This window comes from Cygnus olor, chromosome 2, assembly GCF_009769625.2.
Source record: "Cygnus olor isolate bCygOlo1 chromosome 2, bCygOlo1.pri.v2, whole genome shotgun sequence".
Classification (NCBI taxonomy): domain Eukaryota; kingdom Metazoa; phylum Chordata; class Aves; order Anseriformes; family Anatidae; genus Cygnus; species Cygnus olor.
In genome coordinates, this window is record NC_049170.1 from 68,541,455 (window position 1) to 68,562,278 (window position 20,824).

At 41.1% G+C, this 20,824-nt stretch overlaps 1 protein-coding gene across 3 annotated transcripts in view; it reads left to right on the forward strand.

Annotated features, from left to right (window-relative positions):
• The window catches only part of NEDD9 (neural precursor cell expressed, developmentally down-regulated 9), a 98,281-nt gene that overhangs the window by 67,514 nt on the left and 9,943 nt on the right, over positions 1 to 20,824 (forward strand). For all 3 annotated transcript variants that reach the window (XM_040548728.1, XM_040548727.1, XM_040548726.1), the window contains one exon: positions 9,241 to 9,681. In XM_040548728.1, the coding sequence (XP_040404662.1) occupies positions 9,241 to 9,681 (441 nt within the window). The remainder of the gene's footprint in view (positions 1 to 9,240; positions 9,682 to 20,824) is intronic.

Consider the following 20,824-nt stretch of genomic DNA (forward strand, 5'->3'; position numbering starts at 1 on the left):
GCTTCCCTAAAAAATGTCAGCTTGCCAAAAAATGAGCTGTGCTGGTATTTTTGGTGACTTTTTGCTGACTTTTGGTGAGTGCCCAGTGGTCTGGAGAAGACCCTGATGGGACCTGCCAGGCCTCATCTGACAGCCAGGCCTGCCTGCCCTGCAAGCGTGTGATCTCCAGGCAGCTCTGTCTTCTTGTCCCCCTGCCAGGCTGCAGGTGGGTGCCTTGGGGACCACAAGTTCCCAGCTTGTTTTCCCCAGTAACCTGAAACTCTTGGGGCATCGTCCAGTGTGGCTGCTGTTTAGTAACCCAGGTGGGTGATGGTAAAGTTACAGGAAAGGATGGCTTTCCCTTCTGTGGAGAGTTTTTGGAGATAGCTGGGAGAAGAAAAACACATCCCAGTTCAGCTAAGTTTTAAATGTTAAAATCAATTAGTCATACTTTCCAAAGCTGAAGACATCACACAAAAGTCTGTGACAGTACCGAAGTCTTATGTCTACACAGCTATAGTTTCTTGACAGTCAAGCTGTGATTGTTTCCCCAAAGAGTTGCATATGGAAGGGTTAAATTGGGAGCCAAGAGGTTCTTTTAAGGAAAATTTCTCTGGAAGAAGGCTGCTCACTAATGCCAGAAAATGGAAAACTGAGAACTCAAAACACAAGTTTCTGGATTCTTTCTTTCCATCCTTCCTTTTTTTTTTTTTTCCTTCTGCTCCTTCAATTTTTACACATTCATCATCCAATCTCCTTTCATTAAGTTTAATTGCTTGCCTGAAGGAAAGAGGTTAGGTTTTCCACATGCTCTTTGATTTTGAGGTACTGGGGTTTAATCACAGTGAGATAATATTTAACGCTATTGTTTGCACGCTTTATTTTTTTCCCTCTTTTTTAAATTTTTTTTTCCTGTTGATGTCACAGAAGGCACACAGTCCTCAGACAGATTTGAAAAGGCCTTTAAAAGTCATGGAGCTAGATCACACCCTTCCTTGGGTGGGGGGAAAGGAAACTGGTTACGAGGGTAAAATACTCGTAAAAAAATACGAGTTAGGTGTGGTGGAATTTCCCAAAATATCAATAGGTCTCGAAAGTAAGAAGTCAGGGGATGTGGTTTGTATTCCCAGAAAGAGCAAAGAAAAGATTTCAGCACTTCAGAAACTCAGGGGGCGGGGAAATAAGATCAGGATATGTGATCAGGGAATCGCTGCTCTGCCTCGCTGTTAATTGTGCTGTCTCTAACCATATCTGCCTTGTGTGATAGCTCCAAACCAGGCTGGGTGGTCTGACAACACACAAGCAGAGTGCATTAATCTCATGGGTGTTCCCCAATGCTGAGCTAAAGTGCATTACCTGAGCCAGGCCCTTTTCTAGCCCAGCTATGGCCTGTTCAGTCCCAGCACCAAGAGCCCAAGCAGGAGGTTACTATGAGTGGGAGGGAGAAGCCGCTTCTGCATGCTCACCAAGCACCTCAGAGGTCTAATGTGATGCAAAAGGCATTAATGGTACAACCACCCTTCTCTACATCAAAGATAGGAGGGGTAAATCAACTCCTTATGCAATGTCTGATCTAAAATGAGATTTCTGTGATGATCTGTGTAGTGCCCAGGAAAGCAGGGCAGCCCCCTGAGACCTCACATCCCCTCTAGCTAAAATCAAATGAGAACAGCCAAACAAGCAAAAAACAAAGCAAAAGAAACACAACCAAAAGAGGCAAAAGCATAGCTTGCTGTGCAACGTAGAGTTATCATTTTATTGCTCTTAATAGATTCTGAGCAAGAGAACTGTTTTAAACTCACTTGCCCAGTGTGAAATGTCAGGCACAGCAAAAAGCAGATGCACTCAGTGCAGAACAATGAAGGATCTTGTGTGCTATAATCTTCATTTTCACATTTTTCCTTCCCCCCATCTCCCTTTCATCACTAAGGAGCTGCCCTTATATTACCTTCTTTAGGATTCATGCATTTGGATTCCTTCCCAAATTGCAGGTTCACTGCTCTGCCTCAGTTTTGTAAAGTACTTTGCTGACTGCCTGCAAAAACTCTGGATATACGAATCTCTCTTATATGCTTAAAAAGGGATAGCTGTGGTGAAACAAAAATGTCCTCAGAGCTGAGAGCACTTGGTCTCTCACGTGTTACTTTATGCTTGAATCCCAGTCGTGGAAGAACTGATGGGCCACATCAGCAAGCAGGAGTGTGAAGTGCCTGAGCCCTAGCTGATCTGCTAGCTGATTGCCTGCCACCCCTCCTGGTGGAATATTGTGCCTGTAAAAGCCGTCTGTGAATATATCCAGAGCATGACAGGTATCATGCCCTCCTGTGGCTTACCCCAGCATGAACCAGTAAGGAGGGTACATGCGGACTTGTCAGCCTTACTTTCTGCATAACTGGTTTCGCTACCAAAAGCAGCCCAGAACAAAACTCCTCAATTCAGGCCTCTCAGGCCGGACGAGAGCTGGGACAGCTCAGTGGAACACTGAAATTAGACACTTGCCTTTCCTCTCTGCAGACCCAAGATTTTCCACATCACAACTTCCAGACAGCTTGGCACGCTTCAGCATGACTGGCAGCCTGTGTTCCAGAGATACACAGGACCAGACTGAGGATACTCAGGGCAGAAGATCTGTTCTTGTTAGGGCTCTGCTCAGGCTGTCACCTCATAGCTCGCTCTCTCATTAGCTGTAAAGTCAACCTTCCAAATCTGTGCATGGAAAACTGCCTTAATTTCCAGACAGCAGGACTTGCAATTATTCTGGCTAGTAACATTTAACCAGAAAAGTGTCTGCCCTAAAACAGAAGGTTTTTTTTGTTTTGTTTTTTTTTTTTTTTGTGGTGGAAGAAAGCAAAGGAGAGCCTAAAAAAGGTAACTATGGCTTTTGCCTCTATAAGTCTGTGAAACCTTACGATGCTGAGTATTTGCAGCCGGGCTCTCTGTTTTGTCATTATCTGTGAGCCAAGGAAGCTCATGTTTCCCAGAGCCAGTGGATAGACCACAGGTCTGAACTGGGTGCTGTGGGCTTCTCAAAGTCCTTCTGCTTGTCCTGCTGAAGCTGTGGTAACAGCACTGCCCTGGTGGTGCAGCAAGCTGTGTCACACATGTTGTGGTAGCATTTCCTGCTTCCTCTATGGAGCTATTAACTTAAGATAAAAGGTTAAGTACCTGCACACAGCTTGTTGCTGGCACTCAGCTACTACGGGTCTGCACACACATGGGCTGCTACTGCCAAGCACTAAGGGACCATTTTGCAGTCCATAACCCGTGCAAGTCACTGCCTTCTTCCACATTAGAGGAGAACAGCAACAGACATTTTCCAAGGCTGAATGTCTTATTCTGTCACCTTAGGCAACTTGTATTAAATAGCCATTGTGAAAAGTTGCTTATTGTAGCTAGAACTGTAACTTGCTGTGCCTCAATAGATTCTCTCTTTGCCAGCGCGGCACAGTAGATTCTTTATTTCAGGGACAGTGACAGGGAGAAGTAGAAAGGGAGATGGGAGCTAAAAAGCACCAAAAAAAAGCACCAAACACATCCAATGACTCTTACGCTGTAGCTCTTCTGTCAGAAGATGTAGTAGAGCATGAACATCACCCTTGCCTACTGCTTATTGTCAAAATTTTTCTGTCAGAATAAAACTTACTGGATTTTCAGATCAGTTCTTCATTCTCAAAGGCAAATCATTACTATTAGGCCTACTACAACCATACAAGAGTACATAAATGCTTAAGCTTACTGTGGAACAGCAGTGATTCATCTTAAACCTAAAGCAGAAACAAGAGATAATGAAAACCACAAGGAGACAGGAGAATATTTACAAAAATATTCTGTGATGGAGAATTAAAGCGATCCAACCAAGATGAAGCTTCTAGTTTGTGCACAGGCACTTCTTTGGGGTGTCTCCCCTACCTTTCCTTCCTTTGTTGCTCTCTTCCTTCCTTTTCCTAAGCTATCAAACATAGAAAAGAAGCCATTTGGGCTTTTAAGAAACAATTTGTCCAATAATAGAGAGGAATCCCACCCTTCTTCAGATAAGAACAGAAGTGATTTCCCTGGTTCTATTTTTGCGGAAGCTCCACAGATAGGAAGCAATATTTAAAAACAAACAAAGAAGAAAATAAAACACACAAAAAAACACAATACACCCCACAAGCCAGAGGAGGGGACAGTATGCACAACCTGTGTTCTCTGGAACGTCATCAAATTGCACCTCTGAGGGAAGTGACTGCACTTCAGTGAGCTTACATTTTGGCTGACCCTTTTCCTTCAGTATTCATTCACGGCAGCACTGGCTGAGCTCTCAGGTCAGCAGCTCTGCGCGAGGAGCTTGGCACCACAGCCTTGGCGCTTAAGGAGCCTTTCGTATTTAATCTCATAGCGTGTCATTTATCATTCCTGTGTTTACTTGCATGGCTGCATGCACCTCACACGCTCTTGTTACCCACGTCACTGGCTGTGTTTACTCTAACAGCAGGAGTAGATGTTTCCACCGCTCTCTCAGTTCCCTCTTCTGCCACTCAGCCTCATCAACAAGCAACCTTTAATTCTTCAAATTAAAAATAACAGAATTTTATCAGTTCCCTTTGCTTTAGGGAAGACTAACAAAATAGTTCATATTTTTCAAAGTATTTTTGTGTGTCTTTGTTCAGCTGCAGGCATGCTAGCCATTGATCACTGTAGGTTTAGGAGAGAGGAGACAACTTTGACTTTTCTGAGATGGACCTCATTCAGTCTTTATGCATCTGAATCTGGCCTGTAATCTCTTCTGCATCTGAGAGGAAAATAGTTTACACAGAGAGATTTTTTTTTTTGCTTCAGGTACTACAAATAGGACATCTGACAGCTTTCAGGGCAGCATCTTTTGTTCCCAGCCAGGTTTTACTGGGACATGCATCCTGGACTCAAAAGAGAAAAATCTAAAGTGTGCAGAGAATATGAATGGATTTAGAACTGGCATTGAAAAAACATGAAATCCCAGGTTCACTTTACGTAGTGAACCCTTGAAAACTTTACTTCTGTCTCAATTGATGTTGAAATTTGGGACTGTGGGCACTGTAATCTGCATATAATCTAGAGAGTATCCAGTCAAGTCCAGAGAGTCCAGAGACTTTCCAGTCAAAAAAAGTCAAAGCTCTCGTTAACTGAAGCATGGCTGCTGTGCTGCTATAACACAGGAGATCAGGAGAACAGAGTTGTTTACAGACCACGGGTACTTTCAGTTTTAAGAGAGCACAATTGCAACTATCATGCAACTGAATGATATATATATCATATATCACATATCACATATGTGATATCATATCATATATATAATCATGACATATATATATGATATATATGATAAATATCATGTAACTGGATTGATAGAGAGCAACAGAGACATCCATCCTTAATCTTATTAAAAGAAGGCCATAACAGCCTTTTTTTCAGAAAAGTTCATTTTATGAAGCACAGCTGATTTCCATGGCAAACCAACATTTGTCCCTATCTAGGATCAAATAATTTCTCCCCTGCCATTACAGAACATGAATTTGTAGTTCTGAATCTGTTGCCCTCCTTTTTCCCCCTTATTGTATTGGAAATATAAAAAGAATTTGTGCAACTTCTCAGTTGCCAAAACAACTCCAAGACACGTTTCTCATCAGCCCTTTCTCTATTGCCAGTTTGTTTAAGAAATGGCTGAGTTTTTTTTAGGACTTAGTCATGCAAAAAGGTCATTGCTGTGCCTTTGCCTTCTCATCTCAGATGTTAGAGCTTATTTGGTGCTTCACAGATAAATGAGTAATAGAACCAAGCCTCTAAGAGCAAGTCCAGTCAATTCCAGATAACCCTCTCCTGTGTCTAAGCTGATAGATCCAAACAGAGGCTATATTGTGAGATACGGTCTGATGCCCACAATATCCCAAAGCTATTCAAATTTGTCAAATCAATCAAGATAAAGTATTGAGGGGTATCTTTGATCAGGACTTCTTTCTGCATGTGGAAGAGTAGAGACTACCAGCCTGATCACCACAGCCAGTTAAAGATTGCTGTGTGGTTCTCAAAAGCTTTCCTGATGAGCTTCTGTGGTGACTATTTTGATTTTTCTCAAGGCTGACTGTGCTGCCTAATAGCAGCATCTGTGATACTGTTCCTGAAGCTCACACTGAGAAGTCCTGTGAAGGAAGAATGGAGTCAGAGAAACACTCAGAACACAGGAGGTTTGCTTAGCATGAACACTTGTTGGCAACCAAGCAACAGGATTTTTGTTTCTCATTCCAGTGCTTGTTTGGAGGAATATGTTATGACTTTACTGCTCCATCAGTGAGGGATGCTGGTGGCATGACTATGGGCTATTCAAAGGGCCTTGGGAAAATTGCAGTGAAACAAGTGGCAACCAATTCGTATAATTCACATACTGGTGCCCAAGTTAACACTGACAACAAGAATCTGATGCTATTTGCAGCAAGGAAGTTCTTGAAACATATCCAGAAAATATTAACATGCTGCATGCCAGGTGGTGAGAAGGTCACTGGACAGAGATAATGAGCAACTGGAAACAAAATTCACATGGGAATTTTTATCTGCTCTAATTCTGCCACCATTCCAGGCTTTGTTCTGAGAACTGCTTTGCTGTAGAACCCAATCATGTTTTTTAAATACCTTAAACCAATGAAGTATAGAAGAATAAGCATTTATCATTGGTTTAGCCTGCTCATTTTGTGGACACCCTGTAATCATTGTCCTCTTTAAACATCATCCTCTGCAAAAGCCCTGTTTAGTTATACAGGCTGAGCTAGTCACATCAGTAGATTTCTCCTGTGAAAGACACATTTGAAAGAAATGTAAAAAAATAAGTGATTAACTTGAATATTCACACTAGACAGGAGCTTTTCTTTTCTGAGCTTCTTGGGCTCAGCTGAGCAGCAAAGTCAACACAGCAATAGCACAGATGTAGCATTTGAGAAGAGACCATTGTGTTTAATGGTGCTAAGGAATAATTTTAAAGTTCTGCCAAGGCACGGACAAATTGCTTTGTGCTGTATCTCTATTCACATTTCTCAGCATTGTTGACTGATGAACAGAGTAGATTTCAGTCAGAGAGAATGGTGGGCCCCCAGTGCTGCTCTTCACATGGGAGCTCAAAATGGCAGTCCTGCTTTTCCAAGCCAGAGCCTAATTTATAATGACCTCCCTAATGGCACTGATGAAAGGCAAAGCCGATGTTTCTCATACATTTGAAAGCTGATACCCCGTTCAGAGAAGAGAAAACTGATCTCACGCACCCTGTTTCAACACCACGTCAGAGAAAAAACATATTCATCTACCTTTTATGTGACATTTGAGCTTCCCCTTTCTCCATCCACCAGTTACCCCTTCATACAACCTCCTGGTTGTGTGCTGTGCTTAGAAACATTGACCCAAGCAAGATCAAATGAAGTCTGCTGTCTTGATGAAGAACAGAGATGGTGGGGAAATGCTGGTGTTTATCAATGGGAAAAGATATAATGAATGGGGGATAAAAAAAGTTTTAATATGTCCAAGAGGGAGAATAAATAATGACAGATAAAAACAGTAAACTGTACTTGCCACTGTCCCCTTTAATAGAGGGAAGATAAACCTTCAAGGCAGCTGCATATCTTATCTTATAGTGGATTAGCACCATTTCAGTCCGTGTACTGCATCCAAATACTTAGAACACTCCTGATGTAGGGTTCCCTGTGTTTTTTCAGGTGCTTACAATTAATTTATAACTGTCTCTGCTGACTGCCTTCACCAAAAAGCGGGCAGGCATGGAACAGTCACTGCCAATGTATCTGGAACATCACTAGAGCCAAAAAATGAAACGTCCACGGCCTTTGTGAGGGCTCCAAGAATGTCAGTACATACAGCCTGCCTACTTTCTATTGAATACCTAAGCTTGACTGTTAATTCAGAACTGAATGTGCCACACAGGCCTGCAGAGACAGAGGGAAAGGAGCTGGTTCAATCTATGAGAGGAGATAGCACTTTTCAGGAAGATATCTGCACCTCACAAACCACAGGTCTACAAAGACTCAGAGGTGGCTTAAAACTTCTTAGCAGAGGTACCGCTGGTAGCATAGCCACAGCAAAATGGATCTCAGGGCAAACTGCAAAACCTGCCTGAAACACTAGACAGATGCTTGGGAGTAGACCCGTGTGAGGTTTCATATTATTTCAAGTGGAGAAGTATCAATAATCAAGCAAGATGCATATAAGAACTCTTAAACTGTTAAACTGACACTCTTTGGCTGCCCTTGGAGTCCTCCCAAGTTGCACATTGATGTGCTATGCGGTAATGTTTGATACCTAACTTCTTAATTCTCTTTGACAAAAGGGCATGCCCACATAGACATCTTACAGCTTTCCCTGTGGCAAAGCTATGACTCCCGCTGGGGTCACTGGGCACATTGTTTTTGAAATAATGTTCTCTTCAAGATCTGTCTACAGAGAGCAGGGCTCTAAGGAACCTTGTCCTTTGTATTTTTTTTTTTTGTTTGGGGCTTTAGGGTGGTGGCGGGTGGATGGGGAAACTTTTTAACCTATTAAACTGCTTTTATGCTGTTCCACCAAGGAAGTTTACAGAAAGAATGAGAAGGCACAGAGCTACATAATACGAGTGTCATAGTTCAGAAACAGTGACATTTTGTCAGTTTATATTTTAGGGTGGGTTTTCCTCACCCTGTGATCCCTAGATCCCTAATTTTAAGAAGTCTGCAGGTGTTAGCTAAGAAAAGCTGTCCCACTGTCATTATGCTAATGGAATCTGCACCTCTACTGGAAAGCCTTTTGGGACCCTGCAATTGTTCTGGTTTATGTTGCTTGGAGTGGTGTTCAAATTCATTTAAAATATCGGCTAGCTAGCTGTAGCTCTGTACACAGAGTATACACATGTTATAGGGAAATCGATGCCAGGAGATGATGAGTTTATAAGCCCCAAGGAACAGGAAGAGCATCCTGGAGCTGAGAGCAGAACTCTCCTGGCTTACAGTCCTTATAGGCAAACAGACCATTTAAAGAGCTTCTACTGGACCTGGTATTACTGGAAAAGCTCTCACTTGCAGTGTTGCACCTCATTTCTCCAACTTGGGAAAGAGGAATCCTGTGTTATGTTGCATCATTTTCTGGGTTATTTTGGTTTCCTGCACACTTCTTTGTCAAATTCAGTTCTACTTCCTCTCCACCTAGAATGTCCTTGAAGTTTTAGAAAAATTCTTGCTTGTTTGTTCATTTGTTTTTCTTCTCCTTCTTTCTCCACAGAATCTTATGGCAAGAGCCCTGTATGATAATGTCCCTGAATGTGCAGAAGAGTTGGCCTTCCGTAAAGGAGACATTTTGACAGTGATAGAACAGAACACTGAAGGCCTTGAAGGATGGTGGCTCTGCTCCTTACATGGCCGGCAAGGCATCGTTCCAGGCAACCGTGTGAAACTTCTGATAGGTCCAGTGGTACAGGACGGTCCATCTGGCCAGGATATGCCCAGTTCAGGACTGACACATCAGTCCTTCAACCAACAAAAAATCTATCAAGTGCCAACCTCGCATGCTTCAGCACAGGACCCTGTCTACCAGGTGCCGCCTTCGCATCTGAATCAAGGAATTTACCAAATACCCACTGGTCATGGTCTAGTGGTGCAAGATATTTACCAAGTGCCACCTTCCATGCAGAGATGCCTTGACGGTCCGCCTCTGATTAACAAGGTACATGCATTTACTTTCATGTTATAGCTCCAAAGCAGGTCATTTGTGCTGACTGCCAGTGAAGTAGTTAGTATGTAGTAATAGCCTGTGGGCTTAAGGACGGGTAAATAAATAAGTCAACTACCAATTGCTGAGCTACTTACCAGCTGCTAAAGGTGAGGGAAGTATGTGGTCTTGTGTCCTCACAGGCTCCCTGAGGAGCCTGGAGCACATCTGGCCTATGGCATTTTTGCATTATATGCTCAAAAGATAGCTGCTGCAGTGAGATTAACTCTCCCACAGGTTAATGAGCAGTTACATCATCTGCCCAAGTAATTTTTGTTTAATTAAATATGTATTGCCTCAGTGGTTCTAAACTATAAAGAGAAAGCAATGATTGATGAGACAAGAGATACTTGGAAGTGTGAAGGAGCAAGAGGATGATAACGAGGGGTTAATAATGAACCTAAAGTTTCTAAGAATGCACTTGATGATTATCTATGCAGATTTCTTGATTGAAAGTGGGATCTCCAAAGCTGAGAGTTCCAAAGGCTCCAGTGAGAATGAGCGACATTGCATTATGTGGATCCCCCCTCTTCCTGTTGTCCATCTCAGGCTCTCCTCAGCTCCAATCATTGCCTCATTTTACATTTGCAGGTGAAATGGTGCACAGTACCACCTGTGCATGTGGCAGCAGGGTCTTGGTGACTGAAAAGATTAGGGAAAGTGTGTACAAGTGAGGGAGGAGATTCTCCTGGCCTTCCAGACTGCTTATTGCCAAGCCAAAAAGAAGTTGCCCTGCAGTCCTTCCATTCCCAGCTCAGCAGCTCTGGCTAGCATCTAGCATCTTCCTTACCTTGAGAGTGTAAAGCATGGTATTTATATCCAAGTTATATGAGCAGATGGTGTCTCTGTAAGGAAGTTCCCGACTAGTTCAAACTTTCATCTCATGATTTATATTGGCAAGACAGTCTGTTTTGGGTTGTTCTGTTTGTTTGTTTGTTTTTAGACCCTAAATTCACATTTTTTCATATCAGGCCTTCAGAAGAGTTCTTCTCATTATTTTATTTCCTTGTTATAATTTCATTTTCATTGATAGGAATAAATTGACTTTTTTCCTTCTGTGCAAGAGCAAAAGATCTGTGAAATCATTCCAAGTCAAATTATAGGAGAGGTTTGTTTGCTCAGCTTTTCCACAATTATGCTTTGTAGGGCATGCAAAAAGATAAAATGAGCAGGAAGATAGACTGCACTTGCTGCATAAGTAGAAGTAGGATCTTTGTTGGAGCAATCATGTGGGTTTTCTTGGGTAACCTCACATCTTCTATCTCCTTTTCTCCTGTGCCTACAGGCTAGATACAGTTAAACATTTTCTGGGGCAGTGTAGTTTACCTATCCACGGTAACATTTAGGTAGTGAGCAAACACCTGGCAAAGAGCCTCTTCTTGAACAGACAACAAAGAAAAGATCACATTTTAGTGTAGGTCTGTATGGAACAGCCCAGAACCATGTGGAGATGCCTCAGCCAGCTGGCTCAGGCCACAGAAGATGCACTATACCACAGAGCTGCACCAAAGCCTGTCAAGAAGCCCAGGATGTTAGCTCAGATTACATACTGACCAGCTACTTTGGTTTAGGACCTGGCCTGTCTAAATGATGACTAGCGTAGTTTACGCAGCGTAATGAGTGTGTGTGTGTGTACTCTGAAAGGCAAAAGTGCAAGCCTGAAAGGCAAAGCCCTCCAACTGCATGCAAAATCTCTTAACCTTCCCTCATGCCTTCTCCAGCTCCACTGAAACTAATAGGACATTCTGCATAAACTGGAACGCTGCATGGAGTGTGATAAAACCCCAGGTACATCAAAATAATTGAAACAGATTTCAGTTAAATGCAAACTTCTTACTGAGGTGCAAAAATCAGAGACACTAAAACATCTGTTTTCACTAAGTTTCAGCCTGGAAATTTTTCAGAAAATTTGAATATGTTTTTTTTCTGAACTCAATAGAAAACTAAGACCATTTATTTGTCTGACTTATAACTTGTTTCATTTAATTCTTTGCAAGTTATGAAAAGTCAGCCATGCTGCATAAAAACAAGTGGCTACACTGTCCACTGTAGAATAAACTAAATGTGCAATTTATAAAGTGGTTTACCCTCAGCCAAATAGCTGTCAGCCTGCTTAGCACTGGCCAATTCTTGTTACTTAGGATGGGATTGTTTTAAGCCCAACTTTAAATTTATTTGTCCTAAAAGCCCCGAGTTTCACTATTCAGTATTAGTGGCAAACTTGCTGGATGGCAAGCCTCATTGCAGCGTCTTGCTTTGATTAGAGGCAGACACATGTTTAGCCCCTTGGAATTCTCTGTTTCAGACTAAGAAAAGTGCTTTGGGGTTGAAATGATGATAGACAAGAGAGAACTGTAGGTTTATTAGTAACAGAAGAGTCTAAGGCAAAAAAAAAATGTAAAGAAGAAAATACTCCATTCTTTATCAGTCTAACCTTGCAAAGCAGTGTTTAGTGCTATGCTCACCAAAAACAGCTGCTGCAACTCCCTGCTAATGCCTTCGTGAAAGAAAAAAAATAATTAAGGGGAAGACTTTAGTACTTGCCTCCTTTGTCTGGGGAAACAGCCTGTCCCCAGATCTTCCTTCTCTAGGGATCAGTAAAAACAATCCTTAGTATTAAGGAAAGTTGGAAATCTTGAGCATTTGATTTTGGGAATCTTTGCCTTGACTTCATAAATTATGAATATCTTTTCTCAGACTTCTGACACCTGCAAAAATGACTTAAGTGAGCCATTCTGCTTTCTTCTATCAGCAGAAGGAGTTGGTTAGCAAGCTGTGTGACTTGGTGGGGCTATGGAAGTTAAAGGGTTTTTATTATACACTCATTGTATGTGTAAGCCTTCTCCCTTCTCATAGCAGTAGCTCAAGAAGGCTGTGTCCTAAGCACCATCCTAAGGAGGTCCAGCAGCAGTTCCTTTCCTATGCATTTCCGTGCACGTTTGCCTGTTTTCTTTGTGCAAATGTGTGGTTTGGCTGCCGTACAAGTTTTACAGGCAAAGCTCTGACTGCTGTCAGGCAGGAATTGTCTAGCCTCAAGTAACAGTAAATCAACAGCAGGCATGTTATAAAGCTGTGTTGAGGTAACACATCTAGTTAGCCAGAAAGGCAAAGCAAACCAAAAGGAGTCCTGAGGCAGGTAATTATAATGATGAATTGATTCTGGCCAGGCAAGTTGTTGACGACAGAGCTCTACCAGCTTCTTCTATCAAATAAAAATACCACCTTCTAAAACTTACCCTACAAATGACAGAGATAGCGAGGGGTGGTTTAAAATTAGCCTTGCTCAGCAGTAAGCTTTTACAGCTGTGCTGCAAGTTCAGTCACAGAACAGTTACACCTCCAAGTGTGAAGAGCATCAGAGGAGCATAAAGATATAAAAGCTGTATCTTATGATTTATTCCTCCCTTCTGTGCTCAGCCTTACTTTCACTGCAACCAGCAAAGAGAAGGAACCTTCAGTCAAATCTGGTATTCAGGAAACCTGGGTTTTATCCTTGCCACAGACTTCTGCATAGTCTTGAGTGGAGTCTCTGCACCTCAGTGATCTCATCTGCAAAACGTGGGGGTGATTATAAGGGAACTCATTCTGTGCAGACTGCTGGGGGAACATCCTTTGGGAAAGGTGCCATCAAAGCACAAAGTGTCTTCTGCATCTGCAGTTACACATAGCTTTCTCTAATTTAAAGCTCTTGTGGAAAATAATGATTAAAGGACATCACCAATATAATTTAAGTCTTCTCTTTTTCTGGTTCAGTGTTTCCCTAACTGACCTGCTCCACTGTCCCTGCCATCCAGCAAATAACTTTGGCCAAAAGTTTAAAGGAATTTTTTCCTTGTTGGAAAGTCATTACAATAACATCTGAAAGCTTTCTGTAGGAACCAGTAGCTTGAGCGAGAACTTTTGATCAAGAGAAATCGGCACAAAACAGAATATGAGGTGGGTGCACCACAGCTGTTCAAGGAGGGAAGCAACTGCTCTGCAGTGGATATCAGCCCCGAAGTACAACTCCCACAAGGCACAGAGTAACTCAGCCAAATAGAGATTAATGCCAACTAGGAATACATCAGCTTTTTTTTTTTTTTTTTTTTTTTTTAAGTAGAACTCCACAGCTTAGGAAACACTTAGACTTTCCCACCTTTTAAAAGTGGATGAAGCAGAACACAAAAGGAACTCATATTTGCACGTGAACATCCCTGGCCTATTTCCAAGTGTAAACACGCCCTTGACACTGATCAAGACTTTCACACCTCACCATCCTGTGATCTCCAGCTTTTTCACAAGTTCACTGCCTTCGGGAGGAGGTTTAGGCAAACTGCGGTTGAGAGAACAGACCTTATTCCCTGATGGTCTTCAGTTACCCTAGAGTCAAGTTGGTTGAATCTATGTGAAAGTGGCACCACCACCCCACAAGTAGCACCACCCTGATTGTTCTGGCATAGGCTTCAGTAGCAAGTAAACAAATACTGTCTTTGTGGGGAGGAAACAAATGGCTGCAATGTAATGTTTGTTCCAGGAATGAGCCTGCCCTCTCTTTATCATCTTTTTTCTTGCCTAGCTTCACATTTATGAAGTATGAAAATACATACACCTAGCATAGTGAAGAGCTGTGGTTAGCATGGTAGATACTTGTGTCAACAAGTGACAAAATAGTGCATATGCTCCCTTTCTTTTTTTCATAAAAAAAATGTATTTACATTCCAAAATAGAATAATGTCCCCATTTACCCTCAAGTAACAGCTTCCTATGATACATTTTACTTAAATGGCCCAAGCAGTCCATCTTTTTACTTTCACATTACAAATTCTACTTTGGGGATTTGTGTCCTTTGTAACAAGATCCTGCTTCAGTGTTAAAGTGTTAAACACACAACAAATTTGCTGAGTGCAGCAGGAATTGTAACACGTACCTCAACACTCAGTGCTCTGTTTCATGAAGTGTGCTCTGAAGGATGAAATTCTCTCAAAGGCAAACTGAATGGTAAAAGCAGCACACAGACATATCCTTAGATTTGGGTGTTTCTCTTGTAACTTCATGTGAAATTAATAGGAGAAATGCCATTTTAACTGCATGGACTTTATATCAGTTACCTACCCTCAGTAGTCTCCAAGAAAACCACTGGGTGAAGAAACCCTCATCCATAAGGCAGAGTAAGCAGTAGTTAGTCACTGATGTGATTTGTAGAGAGCTATTTTAAGAAAAAGACTGCATTTATTAGGCTGAGTAAACATATGAGCTCAACATTACTCCTTGTTTCTCCCTATGCGCAGCTCTCTTTTTAATCAGTTCTATTTGTAGACCAGAGGCATGCATTTTTTCCCGGTAGTATCAGAAAAGGGGCCAGTCCTACAACCTCATTCAACAGATGAGCTCCCCAGGAACACAAATCTGTCTGCACAGGCACAAGTGCAGGATTAAACCTTAGCTTTAAAAAAAATAATAGAAATAGTTAAAATAAATAAATAAATAAGAAAAAAGCAAACTTATGGGCTCTTCCTTGGTGGTTAGACCTAACTGCATCTTTGGTTACATCTGAAAATCCGCTAGCCAAACACTAGGTTTGGGTAATTTAAATTTCCCTGCAAGTACCCAAACCAAAGAACTACAGCAGTCAAGCATTTTAGAAAAACTTGAGTGCAAAACTGATTATTTAAAAAGTGGCCTCATCATAGGAGGAAGTGCACTTTCTGAGATGGGAAATGGTTGGATGTAGACTGGTGTTTGACTGTCAGGAAATATAGTGCTATTGATAGGTAGAGGCTTTGCAGGTGCTGGATGATTTTGTAGACAGTTGTTTTGGCAGAAAACTTATTAGCATCAGAATGTCATAATTTCACATCTGGTATGATTTTTTTTTTGTTGTTAATAGCAGTGTTAATATTGTGTGTGGTTTTTTCCCCTTTAGAAAACCCTAAGCTTAAATGAACCTTTCTACCAAAACAGATAATCCAAATGGAATCAAAGTGAAATTAATGCAATTAAATTCTTAGTAGACAAAAACATTCCATGAGACAGTACATCCGTAATCCCTGAAGAACACTGACATTTTCCTATTGGATCTTATCATCACAACGTTTTTTATATACACAATCAGACCTGTCTGAGGTCTAGTCTAATTATTATATTAACTGCATCCTTAATTGCCTGTTGCATTAATGCCTGTTTAAGAGGAGTCTATACCTCCCATAAACTTGCCAAAACAAGTTGTGTAAATGTAAACACCAGTTAGCAGAACTTGTCTGAACACTTGCCTTGAGAAACCCATACAAAAATAGAACCAGAATATAGCTTCTAAGCCCAAGAACCTCTACAAATCAAATTGCATTGAACTTCTTCCTGCTGGAAGCTTTCTTTTGCCTACTTCTCTCAGAGCATCATGATTCTCAACTTAAGTGACTGAGGGACACTGCCCCTACTTCTGCTTGTGTGCACCCATGAGAGCACTCACGTGAAATTGAAACTGGCAGTGTTTCATTGCGACCATTTTTCCCCTCACTTGGAAATGCCAATTTGCCCAAACGGAAACTGTTGACAGGGAAGAGTCATTTCTGAGAAATGTCACAAATAAAGAAATAAAATATTTGAAGGGAAACAAAAAGTCATTGAAACATCCAACTTAAACATTTTCCAAATGAAGATTTCTTAACCCCCCTCCCCCTTTTTATTCTCCTCTAACATTATATCTAGAAATGTAATATAGGAAGGAAGAAATAACAAAAATAAGATGAAACTCCTTAAAAGAATTAAAACAAATAATTTGGACTGAACCAAACTGATTTATTGTTTGTGAGCCTTCAGGATTTCCTATCACTCACAACAGTAAGACCATTCTCTGCCCTACCTGTCCCAGAACCTTTTCTTCTCATCTTTGTTCTTCATTTCATCTCATCCTCTAAATGCCCTATCATTAGGCTGCTGTTTTTGAGAGCAGACAGTCATGCTATTACCAGCATAGGAAACAAGTGCACATGTTGAATGGTTCTTCATGTTGGAACCTTTTTAAAATGGGAAGACTAAATAGACTGGGATGGCCAAAGCAAGAAGCTGCTTCCAAAACACTGAAGTACCAAGTTTTGCCATGGGCTTTTCATTAATCAAAGCTTGTGCTCAAATTTGATCACAGGCTTCCAGATAATGCTTTAGCAAATACACATACTTCTCCACCAGAAGAACTAAGCACACAATAATTTTGGCAGATTTTTTTCACCACAACCATTTATTTCGGCACTCTAGAGTTCATGACTCTTCTATCACCAGTACTGTAACACATTAGCTGTTTAGCCCTGCTGGCCAACACGCAGAAATGATGAAATCAGTCTGTCTTAAATGAGTAATTGTTATGGGGATGGCACTGGTAAAACCCTTCACAAGTATATTGGACAGGTATCACTTTTTCCACTTCCCTTGAAAATGCTGATAATTTTTAACTATAAAGAGCTGCTCTTTGCAGTTGTTCTCTTCCTCTCCTCAAAAGTGACACGTCTTCAGAAGTATTGATTTGTCTCTTTCTTTTTAATCACATTTTGTAAGGAAGAATGACATCAGAAGCTAGGAATACCCCTTCCCAGTCAGCCTTGCGATTCAAGGGCAGCCAGCACCAAGCCTGTTCCACTGAAGCAAGCGGAAATGTTGCTCATAACAAAACTGGCAGAAAACCCTCAAGCTGATGCGAGTGAGAGCAGGATCAAGTCATGAAAGCATCATTAAATGAAAAAAAAAAAAGTAAAATTTTGTTAATGGCAAATATGTTGATCCTTTTTCCACCTTGTACTGCTCATTCAGCAAAGTCTATGCAAAGATGGACCTTTGTATCTGCATTTGGTTTTTGATCATGAACACCAGCAGCAAGCAAAAATTCAACACCATAATCCAAAACTACAGCTGATGCAAATCAGCACCATTCCACTGCACATAATACAGCACTGTCATTCTATGCTAGTGGAAGCTTAGGTCATCTCTGTAACTCTATAACTTAAAAAACAAAACAAAACAATACAAAAAAATGAACCAACCCCCCCTCTTTCCCTCTATGGGTTCATGGTTTGGATCAAGGCCAGCATGTGATTTCATATTTTTTATTTTAAATCACTTTCACGTCTTCTATTTCACATCTTTGAGAATCGCGATGCAGAACTTGCATAAATCTGGTTGAAATAATATGACATCAAAAGAAGAAAAAAGTAACAGATTTTTGTTACTTCTTATTATTTGTATTACAGCACCATGTTTTGCTTTATTTTGCTTTTTAAAAAAATAGACTGGGCATCTAGTGGTGAGGCACTTCATAGCCACATCATAAAGTTTCCGTTTAAAGCCCTAAGCCTGCAAAGCGAAGCATTTTTAATTTAACACACTGGGTGAGTCAATGACATCTGGACATGCTTCAGCCCTGAGAGCACGTACAATGACAGCAGAAAAGCAGATCGTCATAAGCAATGGTCCCAGACAACAAGTGGACATAAAGCACAGGCAGAAAATAAGCAGGCATTTTAAAGATGCATGCAACGTCAAGGAACAAATCAGTTCTGCATCAGGGTAGCATTTGACACGTAACCTTATCTTCACACATCTGAGCCTTACTTCTCAGAAAATTCAATGGGGAACACCCAGTTAAAGACAGCCTGCACAAAAGCAGCAGTGTCACCACATGTGTTGATACTATGCCTCTTTCTGCCAGAATAACTCAGTCAGGCTGGGAAAGAGAAAGCAGTCATTCCTATCGATTTCCTTCTGTCCTTCAGAAACAGTTGGCCTCATAGCACTAGAAATCAGCTCACAGTTGCAGCTCCAAACCTGGTGCATTAGAACTTCCTCTACAGGCTTCCCCCCCTCTTTCAGCTTGTGAGCCTTGATCAAAAGCTCTCCAACATTTCAGTGATGACAGAAAGTACTCTACCTGAATATTTTATAGTGGCCTGGTGGTTATTCATTATTTAGATTAAAATAAAGTGTTATGATTTGATTATCCTAAGACCTATGGCAACTCACGAAAACAAACATTAGTAAGCGCAAGCATACTTAGCACATGTGATAATGAAACCACAACCTTTATTTACTGACAGCTGGAAAACACATTGGATATCGTCATGTATAGCAAATAAGTTAAGATTACTGCATCATACAAATATTTTTGCTCATTTTTTGCAGCAGACAATCCTAAGTGATTTGATAGGTGTTATTGTCAGGAAATGCATTATCAGTCACTGGAACTCTTGATACAGCTTGTAAAAGACAGGAGAGGAAACACTTAACTTTTGTTTGTTTGGTTTTTGTAAAAAGGACGGAGTTTAGCCAGCTAGCCAAGTTTTTTCAAATACTCATCTTATCTTAGGAACACTCTTAACACAACCTTCTTGCTGTTCTACTTAGTCATATAACCACCACCACCCTCATTAAAAAAAATAAAAAAATAAAAAATAAATAGACACCTGGCTTCCTAAGCACATGAAGCAAAACAGAAAGACGGGCTGAGAGGTGACTCACTGTCTGATCCAGCACAGTTCAGTGGCTCATAGAGTCCAAGAGAGAAGGGACCACTCCCCTGCCCTCCCCTCCCCCCCCCCAAAAAAAAATCTCTCTCACTCTCTTACAATTTTCCCATATCCCTTTGGCTGTTTCATTTTCCTTACAGACCTAAGATAGTCCAGGAGGCTGTTATGTATCTACTTAAGAGGCTTGGGAACAGATTTTCAATAACTGTAGAGTTTTACATTAAACAAACTTACAGGAATACCCTACAACAGAACAGATATGTTACTTTTCCTTTAATTACATTTTGATTAATTTTTCCTATGTCCAAGCTTTATAATGGCTCCATTTTATGCATTACCACTTGGTCTTTTCCAGGACAGGACTCCTTCCAGGGCAAGCCACAGCTGATTTAACAGAGCCAGGACTGACAGCTGACATTAGCAGCAGCTTCTGGTTGTGGCTTATGCCCTCTGCTGAGAGTTACCCATGGGCTGAAGAGGAGAGCATTGTGGGAGGAAACATATTTCAATGCAACTATTCCTCCAGATTTAGAAAATACATATGCAAGATCTAATGCATATGCCTCCTCTTCTTCACCTCTAAAAGCACCGATCTGTTTCAAAAGCAGTCAGCAGGGGTTGGTTCAGAAGGTTTTTGGGATTAAGAGGCAGTACTGGGAAATAGCAGTGATTTGGGGCAAGTTGTTCAACATACCCATGCTTCAGCTTTCTCACCCTATAAGACTCAGTAAAGCTTATTTTCCATCATTCTGCATATTAGGTACTGCAGTTCAGGGGAAGAGGCTGAATTCTGCCCTCTACAATATTGCTGTAAATCCAGAGTAATTCTGTTGGCTTCCGTACATTTATTCACCCTGTGTCCTCTTTAAACAATGTAAACTACAATTTTGTGCGTCTGCAGGAAGCACAGGAACTGTCTTGTGGCTGCCTTAGTTTGGAATGTTCTCTATTTTAGCCTAACTTCCATTTTAATCCTGGAAGAAACAGAATATCTTTTTTCCTTATGTTTAAGGAAGAGAGTTTTAATGAACCACAAGGCTGGGAATTTTGCAAAGTACATGCAGGTTGAGCTCTTTTTCTTGGTCATAAATATGCCATTGGCATGGAAAAGACGGAAGTAATTGCTTTTGGAAGAGTGTGGTATTCAGCAAGAACAGAACAAACTTTCTGTTCAGTTGTCTTTGTTTTTCGGTACTGAAAGTTCAAAGTAGGCTCCTTACATGTTTCACCAGAGCCAAATCTGGTCCCTGTTAGTTGCCCTGCATGGATTAAGTGGTTAACGATGTTCTGAGAATGTTGGGCTAACTAGTTTGTGGGAACACCATCTGTTTCCTTCAGTGTGTAAACAAGGAAAATTGCTGGTTTGAAATGCAGGATTATTTAAACTCAGATAACCACAGGCATTCTTAAAAGAGAAGAGGTAAAAGAAAAAAGAATCCTCTTGTGGTCTGAGGATCAGTGACATTTGCTGGAAAATAAATCCTTAAGTACCAAACAGGGCTGCTATCCCCATTCCACAAGTGAGAGGAGAACTTTTCTTTTGCAGCCACCTCCTTCCGTTTGAAGTCTGTCTTCAAAACTAAACGGATAGCAAACATGCAAAACCATAA